At 44.7% G+C, this 15,688-nt stretch overlaps 1 protein-coding gene across 1 annotated transcript in view; it reads right to left on the reverse strand.

The window, feature by feature from the left end:
* LOC124775174 (chaoptin-like) overlaps window positions 1-14,321 on the reverse strand; it is a 165,040-nt gene extending 150,719 nt beyond the window's left edge. The window contains exon 1 of the mRNA XM_047250013.1: window positions 14,201-14,321. Coding sequence (XP_047105969.1) covers window positions 14,201-14,321 — 121 coding nt within the window. The remainder of the gene's footprint in view (window positions 1-14,200) is intronic.
* Window positions 14,322-15,688: the final 1,367 nt, after the last annotated feature.

Raw genomic sequence — 15,688 nt, forward strand, 5'->3', positions numbered from 1 at the left:
AGTCACTTTTCCTATGGAGTGTTAGCGTCTCCCTTGCATACAGCTTGATTACTGTGTTGTAATGTCTGACTTTCGTGTATCTGACTTATTATATACCTGCTGTGTCTTGCAGAACAAACTCTTTGTAGTCGAGTCTGCTCTGTGGTCTTTCCTCCTCCTGTAGGTTCATGAATTTCGCCTAATACTTGAAGTATGCAACTCTGTTTATTTTGCTGTATTATATGTACTATTATCTTATGTTTGATTTTGAGCCAAAACAATTTGACTTCTCGAAAGAGATTTGCAGCCCAAATTTTGTGTGCATTCTTTTAGTGCTTATATTTGATTGGTTGATGTTGCTTCATTGTCTGATAGTATGGCTGGGTCGTCAGCAGAAGCTAGGTTTGATATTTCTATTTTGTCCCACAATCAACCCAGTCTTGTTAGTTTCCAGTGTCCTTGAGTTTTCAGTTCTTTTCTCTATTCCTTCATCACTTAGTCCAGTACTAGGTTGAATAATAGTGGGGATAATCCCTCCCTCTCTGTCAATACCCCTCTCCAACTCTTGTCCATCTTCTCCTCACCACCCTCTCTGACGAACGTTCTCCTAACCCCTCTCTGTCCATCTCCTCCTGCCTCCTCTATCAGCCCAATTCCTTCTGCCCCTCTCTCTCTATATCCATTCCCTCCAGCCCCCATTCTCAGTCCATTCCCTCCTCTATCCATCATGAGCTTCCCACATTCCATGCACATCTGCACATATAACCCCTCAAAAACAAGTCGCTGAAGCAGGCTGATACCACTTCCACAACACACCTGTTGTGCAATGCTGCATATACATCAGGGGCTTGGAAACCGTTTCTTGCTGATGCCCTGAAAAGCAGGTCGATGAAGCAGGCTGCCACTACTGCACTACAACATTGCTGTGGTGCAGGACAGCCAACATGTTGGGAGCTGGGAAACCACTTTGTGTTCCTGACATGTAGGCTGCCAAACAATACAGACTGATAAGGTAGGCAAATACTCTTTCCACATAATATGCCTTTTGTTCTTGCCAGTCTATATAGTATGAGCCAAGAAAATATGTTTTGCCATATCTACACTAGTAGTTGTGCTAGTAGATTATAAACCTAAAAGAGATGATAATCACTACGTACCATAGAAGTAAGCATACAATGTGCATGCCACTAAAACTAAGAAACGAGTCCTGGTATGATCAAGGAAGTAATATAGTGTAGTAGCTCTCTATCCCCCATCCACGAAGAAGAGTAACGTTCTTACCTGAAAGTCCTGATTTTGAAGACATAAGGGGTTGGAAAGTTTTGCTCTCTAGAAATGTATGTAACATTACAGAACATTCAAGAGTATTCGAGAACATTACACAATATTCCAGAGTAATCCACAATGATCTGGGATGGTCTGCAACGGTCGGGATTAGTCTGAAACATTCAGGAAAATTCCTAAATGATTGGGAACATCCTGGAACATCCCAAATCATTGGGGAACACTCCAGAACACACTCGAATGTTGTGGAATGTTCTGGAACATTATGGACCATTCAAAGCGTTTTTTGTATGTTCTGGAATGATATCAGTTACATTTGGTACACATATCAGCTACAGTCTGGCAACAAATATAGCAAGACAAGAAAAACAGCCTCTTATTCAGGTGAGTGTGATAAAATGGAGAGAGAAGAGAGGACAACGAGGTGATCGAAAGCGGAGGGGAAGGAGGAGATAAGCAGGGATAGGAGGAGGTTGAGGTGGACACAAATATGGGATGGAGAAATGGACAGAGAAATGAGAGAGAATTAGACGAACTGAGAGAAAGGAGAGGAAGAAATGGATACAGAACAGAAAGGGAGGAGATGAACAGACAGAGGCGAGGAAAAGATGGGCAGGGAGAGGGAAGAGGAGCACGAGGAGATGGACAAATGGGAAAGCAGCAGATTGAAGGAAGAGGGAGGCTGAGGAGATAGAAAGAGAGAGGGGACAAGAGATGGACAGAGAATGGGGACAGGAGGAGATCGACAGAGAGGAGGGAGGATGAGATTGACTAATAGAAGACAGGAATAAATAAACACTTGGGGCATGCCAGGTTGCTCAGCTTTCTATATATATATTACATAGAAAGGAGGAATATCCTTAGTTTGATATCACTACTTTTAATTTTGCTGCTTGTAGACGTTATATATCATTGGGTAAGCGATCAGCAATTTTGGTGGCAGCATTGTGCACCATTTTCAGGGCTCAAGTCTACATTAACATGGATTAATCAGTGTCGTTTTCGTTATTAATTATGTAAGTAATTAAGTACATCATTAGTCTTTGTGGACTATAGCAACTTATTTACAACGAACTTCATGAGGAAATACGTATAAATTAGTCAAAATTCCTATTCCGTAACAGATATCTATAACATGACCTTGGGTGAGCTACATATGTTATTCTTTCAGCACGTTTTTCTGCAACCTCAATATTCTTAAATGTAATAATACTGTAACAACAGCCAATACATTGCTATTCTTTTGTTAGGCAACCAGTTTCGGCGTTCTTGGAGATGAGCTACCCAAGAACATTATTCCACATGAGATTATTTAATGAAAATACACAATTTAGGTAAGCTTACAGATGTGTCTTTCTCTCCAAAATTTTCATTGATTAAAGTGCAAATGTAGCTGAACTGAGTTGTTTTACAAGTTAAAAACGCGTTTTTACCAGTTTAAATGCTCTTCAGTATGGATCTCTAATAATTCTGAAGTTTTCACCATAACTATTATTTTCTGACATGTGTCGCTGTACGTCCATATGTGCAAATCTGAATAAATTGTGCTTTTTGGGGATTACTACCACTTATAGGAAACCACACAATAATACTTTCTGGAACATTATTTACCATTTACCCTGTTGATGTATGTACGTCTGGATTGTTTACTATACGTTTGCCCTTTCCAAACACAACTAATTCTGCTTATTGTATACCAGATTAAAATCGTTTATTTATATCACAAATGATAGTGGACGTAAGACTGCGACTTATGGAACCCTGTAACTGATTTGATCTTGCAAAGGGAATCTGCCACGTTTATACTGGTTGATATTTTGAGTACAATTTTATTTATTCCTCTGGCTAGAAACTATTACTTTACTATATCTTCAATCGCGTAAAATCTGTACATATAAGAGGATATTGTGATTCACACAGTCTGAGGCCTGACATAGATGATGCACAATACCAACCGATGCCATTTTGTTATTACTTTGGAGATAGATATATATAAATCATCCACAATTTCTGCTTTTGTGTTGTGTAACTGTTCACAGAAAGTATTATATTCTCATTAAAACGTAGGGTAAACGAGTTGGCAAATAATTTACCAGTCGCAAAAGAGTGGTAAAATGATCTAATTAGTAGCTCTGAACAGTGTTGACTTCTCTTAGACGATGTCAGGGGTACATTCGGCCCTGAATTCCAGTTTATTGATGCACAGTGCAGTTGGAGGAACCTTGGGACGAGAAGACTGGACTGCCCGCTTCACCGACTGAAATCCCATCGACAACTTGTGGAATGCGTGGGGGGATTCGTGCAGTACGTCCACAGGCGCCAACACTATCCACCTGTAATTAACAGTCAAGGTGGAGGAATGGAACGCCCTACCACGAGACCTAGTGATCACCCTCGTGGTCATCAAGGCAACATGTCGCTGAATATGTATTGCTATCTGTGATCAGACACCCTATTAAGAACGACGTCCCATCTTTCGTCCTAGGGACCATCATAAAACGCTGTGACTTTAGTATAATAATTATCTCTGATTAAAAGTGTTATTTTTGTCCGCCTTACTGGCTATCTCTTTATGTTATTTACAGTAGATTACAGTTCTTTTTATGTATGGTCCAAGTTTCATCGTGCTACACTACTGGCCATTAAAATTGCTACACCACGAATATGTCGTGCTACAGAAGAGAAATTAAACCGACAGGAAGAAGATGCTGCGATATGGAAATGACTAGCTTTTCAGAGGATTCACACAAGGTTGGCACCGGTGGTGACACCTACAACGTGTTGACATGAGGAAAGTTTCCAAGCGATTTCTCAAACAGCAGTTGACCGGCGTTGCCTGGTGAAACGTTGTTGCGATGCCTCGTGTAAGGAGGAGAAATGCGTACTATCACGTTCGCGACTTTGGTAAAGGTCGGATTGTGGCCTCTCGCCATTGCGGTTTATCGTATCCCGACATTGCTGCTCGCGTTGGTCGACGTCCAATAACTGCTAGCAGAATATGGAATCGGTGGGTTCAGGAGGGTAATACGGAACGCCGTGCTGGAGCCCAATGGCCTCACTAGCTCTCGAGATGGCATGCATCTTATCCGCATGGCTGTAGCGGATCGTGCAGCCACGTCTCGATCCCTGAGTCAACAGATGGGGACGTTTGCAAGACAACAACCATCTGGACGAACAGTTCGACGACGTTTGCAGCAACATGGACTATGAGCTCGGAGCCTGTGGCTGCGGTCACCCTTGATACTGCATCACAGACAGGAGCGCATGCGATGGTGTACTCAACGACGAACCTGGGTGCACGAATGGCAAAACGTCATTTTTCCGGATGAATCGAGGTTCTGTTTACAGCATCATGATGGTCGCACCCGTGTTTGGCGACATCGCGGTGAACGCACATTAGAGGCGTGCATTCGTCATCACCATACTGGCGTATCACCATGCGTGATGGTATGGGGTGCCATTGGTTACACGTCTCGGTCACCTCTTGTTCGCATTGACGGCACTTTAAACAGTGGACGTTACATTTCACATGTGTTACGACCCGTGGCTCTACTCTTCATTCGATCCCTGCGAAACCCTACATTTCAGCAGGATAATGCACGACCGCATGTTGCAGGTCCTGTACGGGCCTTTCTGGATACAGAAAATGTTCCACTGTTGCCCTGTCCATCACATTCTCCAGATCCCTCACCAATTGAAAACGTCTGGTCAATGATGGCCGAGCAACTGGCTCGTCACAATACGCCAGTCACTACTCTTGATGAACAGTGGTATACTGTTGAAGCTGCGTGGGCAGCTGTACCTGTACACGCCACCCAAGCTCTGTTTGACTCAATGCCCAGACGTATTCAGGTCGTTATTACGGCCAGAGGTGTTTGTTCTGGGTACTGATTTCTCAGGATCTATGCACCAAAATTAAGTGAAAATGTTATCACATGTCAGTTCTAGTATAATATATTTGTCCAATGACTACCCGTTTATCATCTGCATTTGTTCTTGGTGTATCAATTTAAATGGCCAGTAGAGTATTTTACATGGCAGTGATATATGATGTGAAAATTACTTTCACCCTTTAGCTTTGAATACCATTGTACTATGGTTGACATTTTTCATAGTTCTGTGCATGAGATTTGCAATTTAGTCTTACGTGTATGAGGCTTAGATCAAATTTCTCCCCTGATGATAAACTAGCCTGACGCCCATTGGACGTGATCTGTTACGGCAAAAGGCACTGTATCTATGCCAAGAAATTAGTTTACTTATTACAGTATTTTTTCTGTTCGTACATTGGTTACAATATGAACTGCGTGTCACTGCACAATTTAATATTTTCTCTAATTTTGTGTCGGCCCAATTTTGTGTTGACATTTTGTCGGATATTGTCTCCAGGTGTATGATGACGGTTTTTTGTCAACTACATTGTCAATACCATCGCAATGTCCATTGCCACCGATGCCGCTACCGATGTGCTGATATCGTGCCCACGACGCATCTGCTCATGAAATGGAGGCGTCATTCACTATAGTCTTTTAACGGAATAACCGTTCCCCTGAACTTTGTCCATGAATTTGATATTAGTTTTTAAATGAATGTCATTTCTACAAAATATCGATATTTCAAATATACTGCTACGATCTTTATACGTAATGGTGTATGCAACTTACCGTCTGTGCCTAAGTATGGGTTACTGTTAGTATTTCAGTATTATTATGTGATTTCACTTGCGTAATAAGGCCGGGAGCACCTCATATGCAATTGCAGCGGTGTTGGGACGCAAGCCTGGCGATAAGGAAGTTGGGAACTGCGAAGACCGGCCTCGTGTAGTTGCGAGTCGCGTTGCGTGACCGGCGCACGTTACAGCCAGGCGTAACGAATCAGCAGCAGCGCTGGTGCGTGGCGGCGACTCGCGTGCTCGTGCGTGCCGCCTCATTAGCGCAGGCCGACAGCCTTCTGCCGGCGTGCGCGGAGCCACCCACACGTTTAGCGCTCGTGCAACGTGCTCTGCGTAGTAGGGCCGAGTTGCAAGCATCACTAAAAAACTTCCAATCGTACATATCGATCATAATTGTCACATGGAAACATTCTGGCCATGTAGCCGAATGTACCCCTGACAAGACGCATGGTGGGAAACAGTACAGTGTCACAATAATGTTCACTGCAAGTCTACCGCGTTCAGAGATTAGGAGGACAGTAGCCGATGCAGCATCATGGGTCCCACACCATAACACGGGGATTAACAAAACGTTCGTGTTCGACGATGTTCCTGGATCCATTACTTGTTCCAAATCTCATCACATGAAGGTTCGTCCACAATCACTACACAAGCAGAATCTGCTCTCATTCGAGTAGTGGATACGAATTCTCTCCTTCTTGGTCTAGTTCATACACTCTGGCACCAGCGCACATCTTTCTATGTATGGCCCTAGTTTCACTGAGCTATGTTACTTGGCAGTGATACAGCTTTCGGAAGTTACCTGCGTTCTTAAGTTTTGCACACCAGTGTACTATAAAGACCTTAATCAACAGATAGGAGCCAGTAAGCGCGGACCACCAGTCGACGTAAGAACGGTATCAGGTACTTTAAGACACCTTAACAGATAATTTTCGAGTTCAGTTACATATACAAGAACCACTGCCTGCAGCACAGACTATCCTAAAAAGAATCAGATCTATGACTCTGCAACTATTTTCAGAATTTTACGTTGCATTTGTTCAAAGATAATAGACTTTGTGGCAATGTCTTAGCCCTCAAAGTTAGCTCACAGCAAACACTATTAAAATAGGTTGCGGTGAGTTGAGGTTGAGGAATAATATGACACTGAGGTAATGTATTGCTATGCTGCAGGAATGGGAGGAAGGGGAGGGGGAGGGATTAGGTAATGTTTGCCTGGTAGGTGAAAAGTGATGTAGAAATGGAGATTGGAACTGGAAGGAGCCAGTACAGATTAGGATGAAGATTCCAGCCTTGATATAAGGAAAGGATATGGCAGATAAGGCTGTAAAGCCGGCCGGTGTGGCCGTGCGGTTCTAGGCGCTACAGTCTGGAACCGCGTGACCGCTACGGTCGCAGGTTCGAATCCTGCCTCAGGCATGGATGTGTGTGATGTCCTTAGGTTAGTTAGGTTTAAGTAGTTCTAAGTTCTAGGGGACTGATGACCACAGATGTTAAGTCACATAGTGCTCAGAGCCATTTGAACCATTTAAGGCTGTAAGACAGATCAGGAAGAGGAAGCGGTCGTTTCATTGACTCGATTGACTCGATCTGAAAATATGGCAATGAAGGGAGCACTGGATATGTTGGTATTGGGGCTACAGAAAAGAATAGTAGTGGATCGTAAAGTACTGAGGAAACAATTGGTATTCAATCAACAAATTGGCGGGATGTATGTAATTCCGTCTACAAGGGACCTTGCGGTGAATAAAACCAGGGATGAAATTTCGAAGGTAAATTAGAGTTCTGAAATGACATTGTAATACGGTCGCACATAGCAAGGAACATGAAGGAACGGTTGGAAGGAATGGATAGTGTCTTGAAAAGAGGCTACATAGTAGAGAGGATATAATATGCGGAGTGAATATAGCAAGATAAACATTTTTGAAGAGACACGTCACATAAATGTAATAGTGTTAGTAAGTATATGCCTGGAGTGTAGCATTACGAGGGTGTGAAACGTGGACGATAAGCAGCTAAGAGAAGAAGAGAATACGAACTTTCGAAATGTTGTTCTTTACCGTATTGCGGAAGATTAGATGTGTGGATTATGTATCTAATGAAAAAGTTATAAATCTAACTGGGGAAGAAAGTAATTTATGGCACAACTTGACGAAACGAAGGGATCGTTTAATGGGATACATTAGAAAGTATAAAAAAATGTAAAGTTTGGTAGTGGAGGGTAGTCTGTAGAGGTGAAAGTTGTAGAAGGAGACCAAGAGACGAACCCACTAACCCCGTACAAATGGATGCAACTTTCAGCCACTGTTCAGAGATAAAGTGGCTTGCACAAGGCAGACTATCGTGGAGTGTAGCATCAAAACATTGTTGGAAATGGAAATGCCGTGTGACTAGGGCCTCCCGTCGGGTAGACCGTTTGAATGGTGCAAGTCTTTCGAGTTGACGCCACGTCGGCGACTTGCGTGTCGATGGGGATGGAATGATGGTGATAAGGACAACACAACACCCAGTCCCTGAGCGGAGAAAATCTCCGACCCAGCTGGGAATCGAATCTGGGCGGTTAGTTATGACATTCCGTCGCGCTGACCACTCAATTACCAGGTTCGGATATTGTTGCAAATGAATCCATAGCAAGCGGGGAAACAACATAGGATTTGAAAGAATTTTGAGGTAATTGACGAGAGGAGGGTGTTTTATCAAATTTTAGAGGATACATGTAGAACACTGAAAACAGATACGGAAGGAGAGGCGGACTTCATGTCATTAACTGACTTTGAAGAGATAGTAAAATTTTGTGGTAGCTGAATCCAGAAGGATTACAATGGGCCACGTAAAGTGTCTTTAGGTGTAGTGAAGGACAGAATTTCGGGCAGTGCGTGATGGGAACTGACAGAAATGCGAGCGCACGCGTCTAATCGCGACAACTATGAAATATGCAAGGGTCGGTTTTGACAGCAGCGCCTTGTATTAACAGAAATAGCGCATTTGACTCCCCAGTGCGAGAAGTTTTACCTTTTTGCATAAAAAATGGGTAAGCCAAATGATTAGGTACCATAAGAACCCGAATATTTTCAGGAAGTTCAATTCACACAGACACTTCAACGGAAACGGGGAATGTGAATGATATGAGCGTATACAAGAGATTTTAAAACTTAAATGGATACTCTCTCATGAGGATGAAGAAGAGGAAGAAAAATCATGTGAATGTCCGTTTACAATGAGATATAAACGTGTGCTATATTTATCGAGGTCATAGAGCCCCTTAACATGTCGTGATTTAATAAAAGAATTTTTTCGTAGCTGCTACTGAGCCTTTATGTCCACTTCAGGTAGAAGAATTTCACGAACTGCCGTTATCGGACATGACAATCATTGGTAGCACACAGGATATTGGAGACGACGCTCAGAGCCAGCTTGGAAAGTATTTGGAAAGGGCTTGTTGAAAATTCTTTAGCGCTCTATTGAAGTGAAAATATCGCAGGCAGAAAGCTTGTTGTGACATTCATAACAGCGCTGAGGAAAAGGGTAAAAGTATAAGTCTGTCGTGGAATTTATTAGTTTATATGTCTTCAAATACAACACCATTCGTGATGGGAAAAATGCTGGTGCGCAAACCTAAAGGAGGAAAGTAACTTTCGCATGATGTCTCACTGCCAAGAAACTTAGCTCCATGAAACTTGAGCCCTAAATAAAAGAGCTCTTGGAAGCAGACGATATTCAGCAACCAGACTAACCTGCCAATTCCACTGACATAAATCCCATCAAACACGCGGGGAGGGGGACGGAAGGGTCCGTTGGGGTGACGTACTGAAGCACGTCCGCATGCATCAGTTACCAGCTCTTGTCCACGCGAAAGTGGTGGAATGGACCGCCCTACCACAACCTCGTGGCCAGCGTGGGAGAATGTTGCAGAACATGTATTGCCGACCGCGAAGATCACACAGTCTATTAAGAACCATCTCCGCCCCCCTTTTGTAACCTCCGGGGGACCATCATGAACTACGATGACTTCAATGTAATTATTACATTTGAATAGAAGTGTCATTTCAGTTCATGTAGTTGAGTACCTCTTTCAGTTACATTCTGTACTACGATGGGCGTTCAGTGAGTCGTGCAACACTTTCTTTCTCTGTCGATTTCAGTTGAAAAATTGCAGAATTTGCTGTGAGACACTGTGGAATATTTCCCCTTCAGCCCCCATAGTTTCAACACGCTCCGCTCCGATGCGTACCGGCGCTATACGTAGCTTCCAAAATGGCGTCTGTAGCGAAGGTGCTCTGCAAGCAGAAAGCTGTCATTCACTCCCCTTTGCTGGAAAACCAGATCGTCGCAGATATTCATAGGCACTTGCAGAGTGTTTACGGAGATCCAGCAGTGAAAAAATATCAGGCTGAGTCGTAGGCCGAAGAGTCTCTCATCACTGCAACAAGGTCGCGCAAACATGTCCGATTTCCCTCATGCCGACTGGCCGCAACCGTGTAACTCCTGCAATGTGGGAAAGTTCCGATACTCCCATTCTAGGTGATCGACGGATCGCAATCAGACACCTGGTTTCTTAACTTGACGTTTTGAAGCTAGAGTTGACACACTCGTCCAACAGTTGGGGTATTCAAAGGTGGGTTCCTCGCTGGCTAATACAAGAACATAAAGAGCAGCGAAGGACCACCTATGCGGAACCGCTTACACGTTATGAGGCTGACCGTGACAATTTTCTGTCGAACATCGACACAGGCGATGAAACATGGGTTCACCACTTTGAAGCGAAAACAAAACGTCAATCCATGTAGTGGTGCTACACCACCTCTGCTCTGAAGAAATAGTTCGCAGTCACACCCTCAGCCGGTAAAGTCTTGACGACAGTCTTCTGCGACCGTGAAGGGCTTATTCTCTTTCATATCCTCCCCCATAGTGCAACGATCAACTTTGAAGTGTACTGTGCTGCTCTCAGGCAACTGTTCATGGCTGCAAAAATGCAAATGAACTTCCCTCCATTCGTAGTAATGCAAGGCCACACACAAGTCTCTGCACCCGAGAGGAACTCGCAAACCTTCAATGGACTGTTCTTCCTCATGGTCCCTACAGCCCTGATCTCGCACCTTGCTATTTCCATCTGTTTGCCAGAATGAAGGATGCACTCCATGGGAAGCGGTAAGTGGATGATGGGGAGGTTATTGATGCAGCAAGACGTTGACTCCAACGGCGACCAGTAGAGTGGTACGCGCTCATGCAGGCTCTTCCGGTAACGTGGTGCAAGGCCGTTGCACTGAACGAAGATTACGTTGAAAAACAGGGTTTCGCAGCCAAACGAGTGGAGAATAATTTGGTGTACTGGAATCCGGACTAAAATCAACCTGCTTTCAGAAAAAAATCTATCGCGTTTCTTGTATTGTATTGTACTGTATTGTATCGTAAACTGGGAGCCTAGAAACGACAGAGAGGCTCCGTCCCTGCCGCAGCCGCAGTGGTCCAAACGTCTCACACCAAACAAGTGTAACCCCTATGTTTACGTGGTAGAGTAATGGTGGTGTAAGCGTACGTGGAGAACTTGTTTGCGCAGCAATCGCCGACATAGTGTAGCTGGGGCAGAATAAGTGGAGCGAGCCCGCATCCGCCATGGAAAATGGAAAACCGCCTAAAAACCATCCAGAGACTGGCCGGCTCACGGGACCTCGACGCAAGTCCACCAGGTGGATTTGTGCCGGGGACCAGGCGCTCCTTCCCGTCCAGATAATCGCATTGCTTACTGAACGCCACTCGTTTAGTGTAACAGTTTCTTCTGTATATGGTCCAAGTTCAATCGAGAAATGCTACTGGGCAGAAACACATGATGCGAAAGTTATTTTCGTCCTTATGGTTTGCAGGCCTATGTAATTGAAGGTTCTTAGTGCAACAGAATGGCAAAACTGAAAAAGCTTCCATTACGGAAATCCCGCAGATCTAGAGCGTGAAGTAGCAGATCTGGAATACGACAGTAAATATAGAGACAATCTAATTGTTTCCCACAATTTCCTTGAGGATCGATCTCCACTTTCATGCAAGTGTCAAAACCACTCCATACTCTATTCCTGTGACGATAAATGAGGTACAGCACTCGCTATTCAATGGCCTTCACTCGCCGTCTGCTTATGCAGCACGTGTAAGTAGCCTGTTTATATGTTTGTATGTTGGAAGTGCTCTAGGCTGCATTAATATCACAGAGAGCCTTCTATGCCCTCGCTAAGAGATTCTGCGGCTGAAGTAATCGAAGTGATAAGTTAATAGTTAAGAGTGATTGGGGTTAGCAGTCTCAGGGCGGGCGGACGATTGGGACGCATGTCCTTCATGAAGATTTAATGTTGGTTGGAAATGGATTGTAAAATGATGATTAACGTATTTGCTAATGATTCGGAAACAGAAATATTGACTATTATATAATTTTTGGTTCAAATGGTTCAAATGGCTCTGAGCACTATGGGACTTAACATCTATGATCATCAGTCCCCTAGAACTTAGAACTACTTAAACCTAACTAACCTAAGGACATCACACAACACCCAACCATCACGAGGCAGAGAAAATCCCTGACCCCGCCGGGAATCGAACCCGGGAACCCGGGCGTGGGAAGCGAGAACGCTACCGCACGGCCACGAGATGCGGGCTATAATTTTTGGAACTGGATGTCAATCAATAAGGTAAAATCTGGTAAATACATTGTTTGCTCTGCAACAAAATCTTTCCAATGCTAAGTACATGGCTATTAGTAGTTAGACCCTACAGTAGTTAGAATCATTTTATTTAGCTGGTTTTAGTTGCTGCTTGCTGTTACTGCTGTAGTTCGTGTTATGAAGATTCTGTGTGAGGTAAGTGAGTTATGAAAATATGTAGCTTATTGTTAGGATTTCTTGTAATTCAGGGCCAGTCTTTTGTCATAATTATTTGAAAAGTCAGCTTGCATTAGTATAGAGTGTGAAAAGTATTTAATCCGAGAAGCTCTGGGAGGATGTAGGGGACATCAAAAATATTTTTCCCTAATGTCATTTTTTCCTACGAGGATTATATAAACCGTTGGAAGCCGTATTGTGCTCTTCAGTTGATAGTGGCCGTATTACGATCTTCAGTAGTTAGAGGGCGTATTACGTTCTTCAGTTGTAGAAACTGCTGTCCACCAGCGTAGTAGTGCATTGCCTGTGTTTACTAATGGAGCGATACACCTGGAGTGAGTACACTGATATGGTTGGTGCGTACTACACAGCGCACCACAACGGGTGAGCTGCACAGCGGGTTTATCAACAAAAATATCCTCATCGCCGTATCCCGCATCATACGACCTTTCATGCTGTGTACCAACGTCTGCGTGAGACCTGGTCATTTAGCAGATTACCTGGACGGGGATGCCGTCGCACGGTAAGAAATCTGGAATTTGAGGAAGCTGTCTTGCAGCATGTGGAGCGGGATCCTTCAATCAGCACTCGTGCAATTGCACGTCACATGGGGACGAATCATACGAATGTAAGAATAGTCCTTCGAGAGCAATTGTTACGTCCATTTCACTTACAGCGTGTCCACAACCTGGAACCAGTTGACTATCCACCCAGAGCACAGTTTTCGCAGTGGTACCTGGAACACTGTGAAATGCATCCTAAATTTCCATCCTCTGTGTTGTTTACCGATGAAGCAACTTTCGGGCTTGATGGAGTCTTGAACATGCACAATTAGCATCTTTGGAGTGAGGGCAGCCCACATGCCACAGTTACCTGCGCTCATCAGGTGCAGTTCTTCGTTAATGTGTGGGTCGGTGTTAATTGGGCCTTATCTGCTACCTAGTTCTTGTCTCTTGGTCACAAAAAATGGAAAAGTGTTGTTGGTTTAATCAATTTGCCGCCAGATAAATCTTCCTCTACCTGTTTAAATACTCCTCATAGGAAAAAATGATATTAGGGAAAAATATTTGTTTTGATGTCCCCTACAACCACCCAGAGCTTGTCGGTTTATATACTTTTCACCCTGTATTTTGGGCCATAAATGAATATGATAAGTTTGAGTAGTAAATTTCGGGTAAAATTCTGTAGGTCAGTAAAATGAAATGATAGAAACAAGCAGTAGTTTCAGAACATTCAGTAGACACTCGGAAGTTTAAGTAGAAAAACGAGGAAGTTTCACCTACTCAGTTATTTCAACAGTTTCAGTTTTAGAAATAAACGCAGAAGTTTCACACGTTTGCTGTGAAACCCTGATGTAGGATGGAATGAGACACGAGAGAACACAGATGCCCGGGCGGCGCATTACCTGGCATGGTGGAGAAGGGAACGCCGACGCAGGTGATGTCGCGGAGGCCGTGCAGCGAGGGCGGCGCGCTGAAGCGGACGGTGGGCACGTCGGTGTGGCTGCCGAACTTGCAGGAGCACATGGTGTTGAAGGAGCAGGGCGCCACCTCGTGGGCCTGCGACGGCGCGGGCCCCACCCACAGCGGCAGCAGCAGCAGCAGCGGCAGCGGCAGCAGCGCCGGCCGGCGGGGCGGCGGCCACCGGCTGGGGGCCCCTGGCCGCATCTGCCCCACACACAAGCGCTCACCACCACTGTGCCCCACGCAGCACCAGGCAAATGAGACACACTGACGCAGTGTTGTGCATACACAGATGTACACTACTGGCCATTAAAATTGCTACACCAAGAAGAAATGCAAATGAGAAACGGGTATTCATTGGACAAATACATTATGCTAAAACTTAAATATGATTACATTTTCACCCAATATGGGTGCAGAGATCCTGAGAAATCAGTACACATAACAACCACCTCTAGCCGTATAACGGCCCTGATACGCCTGGGCATTGAGTCAAACAGAGCTTGGATGACCTGTACAGGTACAGTTGCCCAAGCAACTTCAACACCATACCACAGTTCATCAAGAGTAGTGAATGGCGTATTGTGACGAGCCATTTGCTCGGCCACCAATGACCAGACGTTTTCCATTGGTGAGAGATCTGGAGAATGTGCTGGCCAGGGTAGCAGTCTAACATTTTCTGTATCCAAAAAGGCCCGTACAGGACCTGCAACATGCGGTCGTGCATTATCCTGCTGAAATGTAGGGTTTTGCAAGGATCGAATGAAGAGGAGAGCCACGGGTCGCAACACATCTGAAATTTAACGTCCACTATTCAAAGTGCCGTCAACACGAACAAGATGTGACCGAGACGAGTAACCAATGGCACCCCATACCATCAAGCCGGGTGATACGCCAGTATGGCGATGACGAATACTCGCTTCCAATGTGCGTACACCGCGATATCGCCAAATACGGATGCGACCATCATGATGCTGTAAACAGAACCTGTATTCATCCGAAAAAATGACGTATTGCCATTCGTGCATCCAGGTTCGTTGTTGAGTACACCATCGCTGCCGCTCCTGTCCGTGATGCAGCGCCAAGGGTAACCGCAGCCATGGTCTCCGAGCTGATAGCCCATGCTGCTGCAAACGCCGTCGAACTGTTCGTGCAGATGGTTGTTGTCTTGCAAACGTCCCCATCTGTTGACTCAGGGATCGAGACGTAGCTGCACGATCCGTTACAGCCATGCGGGTAAGATGCCTGTCGTCTCGACTGCTAGTGATACGAGGCTGTTGGGATCCTTCACGGCGTTCCATATTACCCTCCAGAACCCACCGATTCCATATTCTGCTAACAGCAGAGCAGCAATGTCGCGATACGATAAACCGCAATTGCGGTACGCTACAATACGACATTTATCAGAGTCGGAAACGTGGTGGCACGCA

Source organism: Schistocerca piceifrons, chromosome 2 (assembly GCF_021461385.2).
Source record: "Schistocerca piceifrons isolate TAMUIC-IGC-003096 chromosome 2, iqSchPice1.1, whole genome shotgun sequence".
NCBI lineage: Eukaryota > Metazoa > Arthropoda > Insecta > Orthoptera > Acrididae > Schistocerca > Schistocerca piceifrons.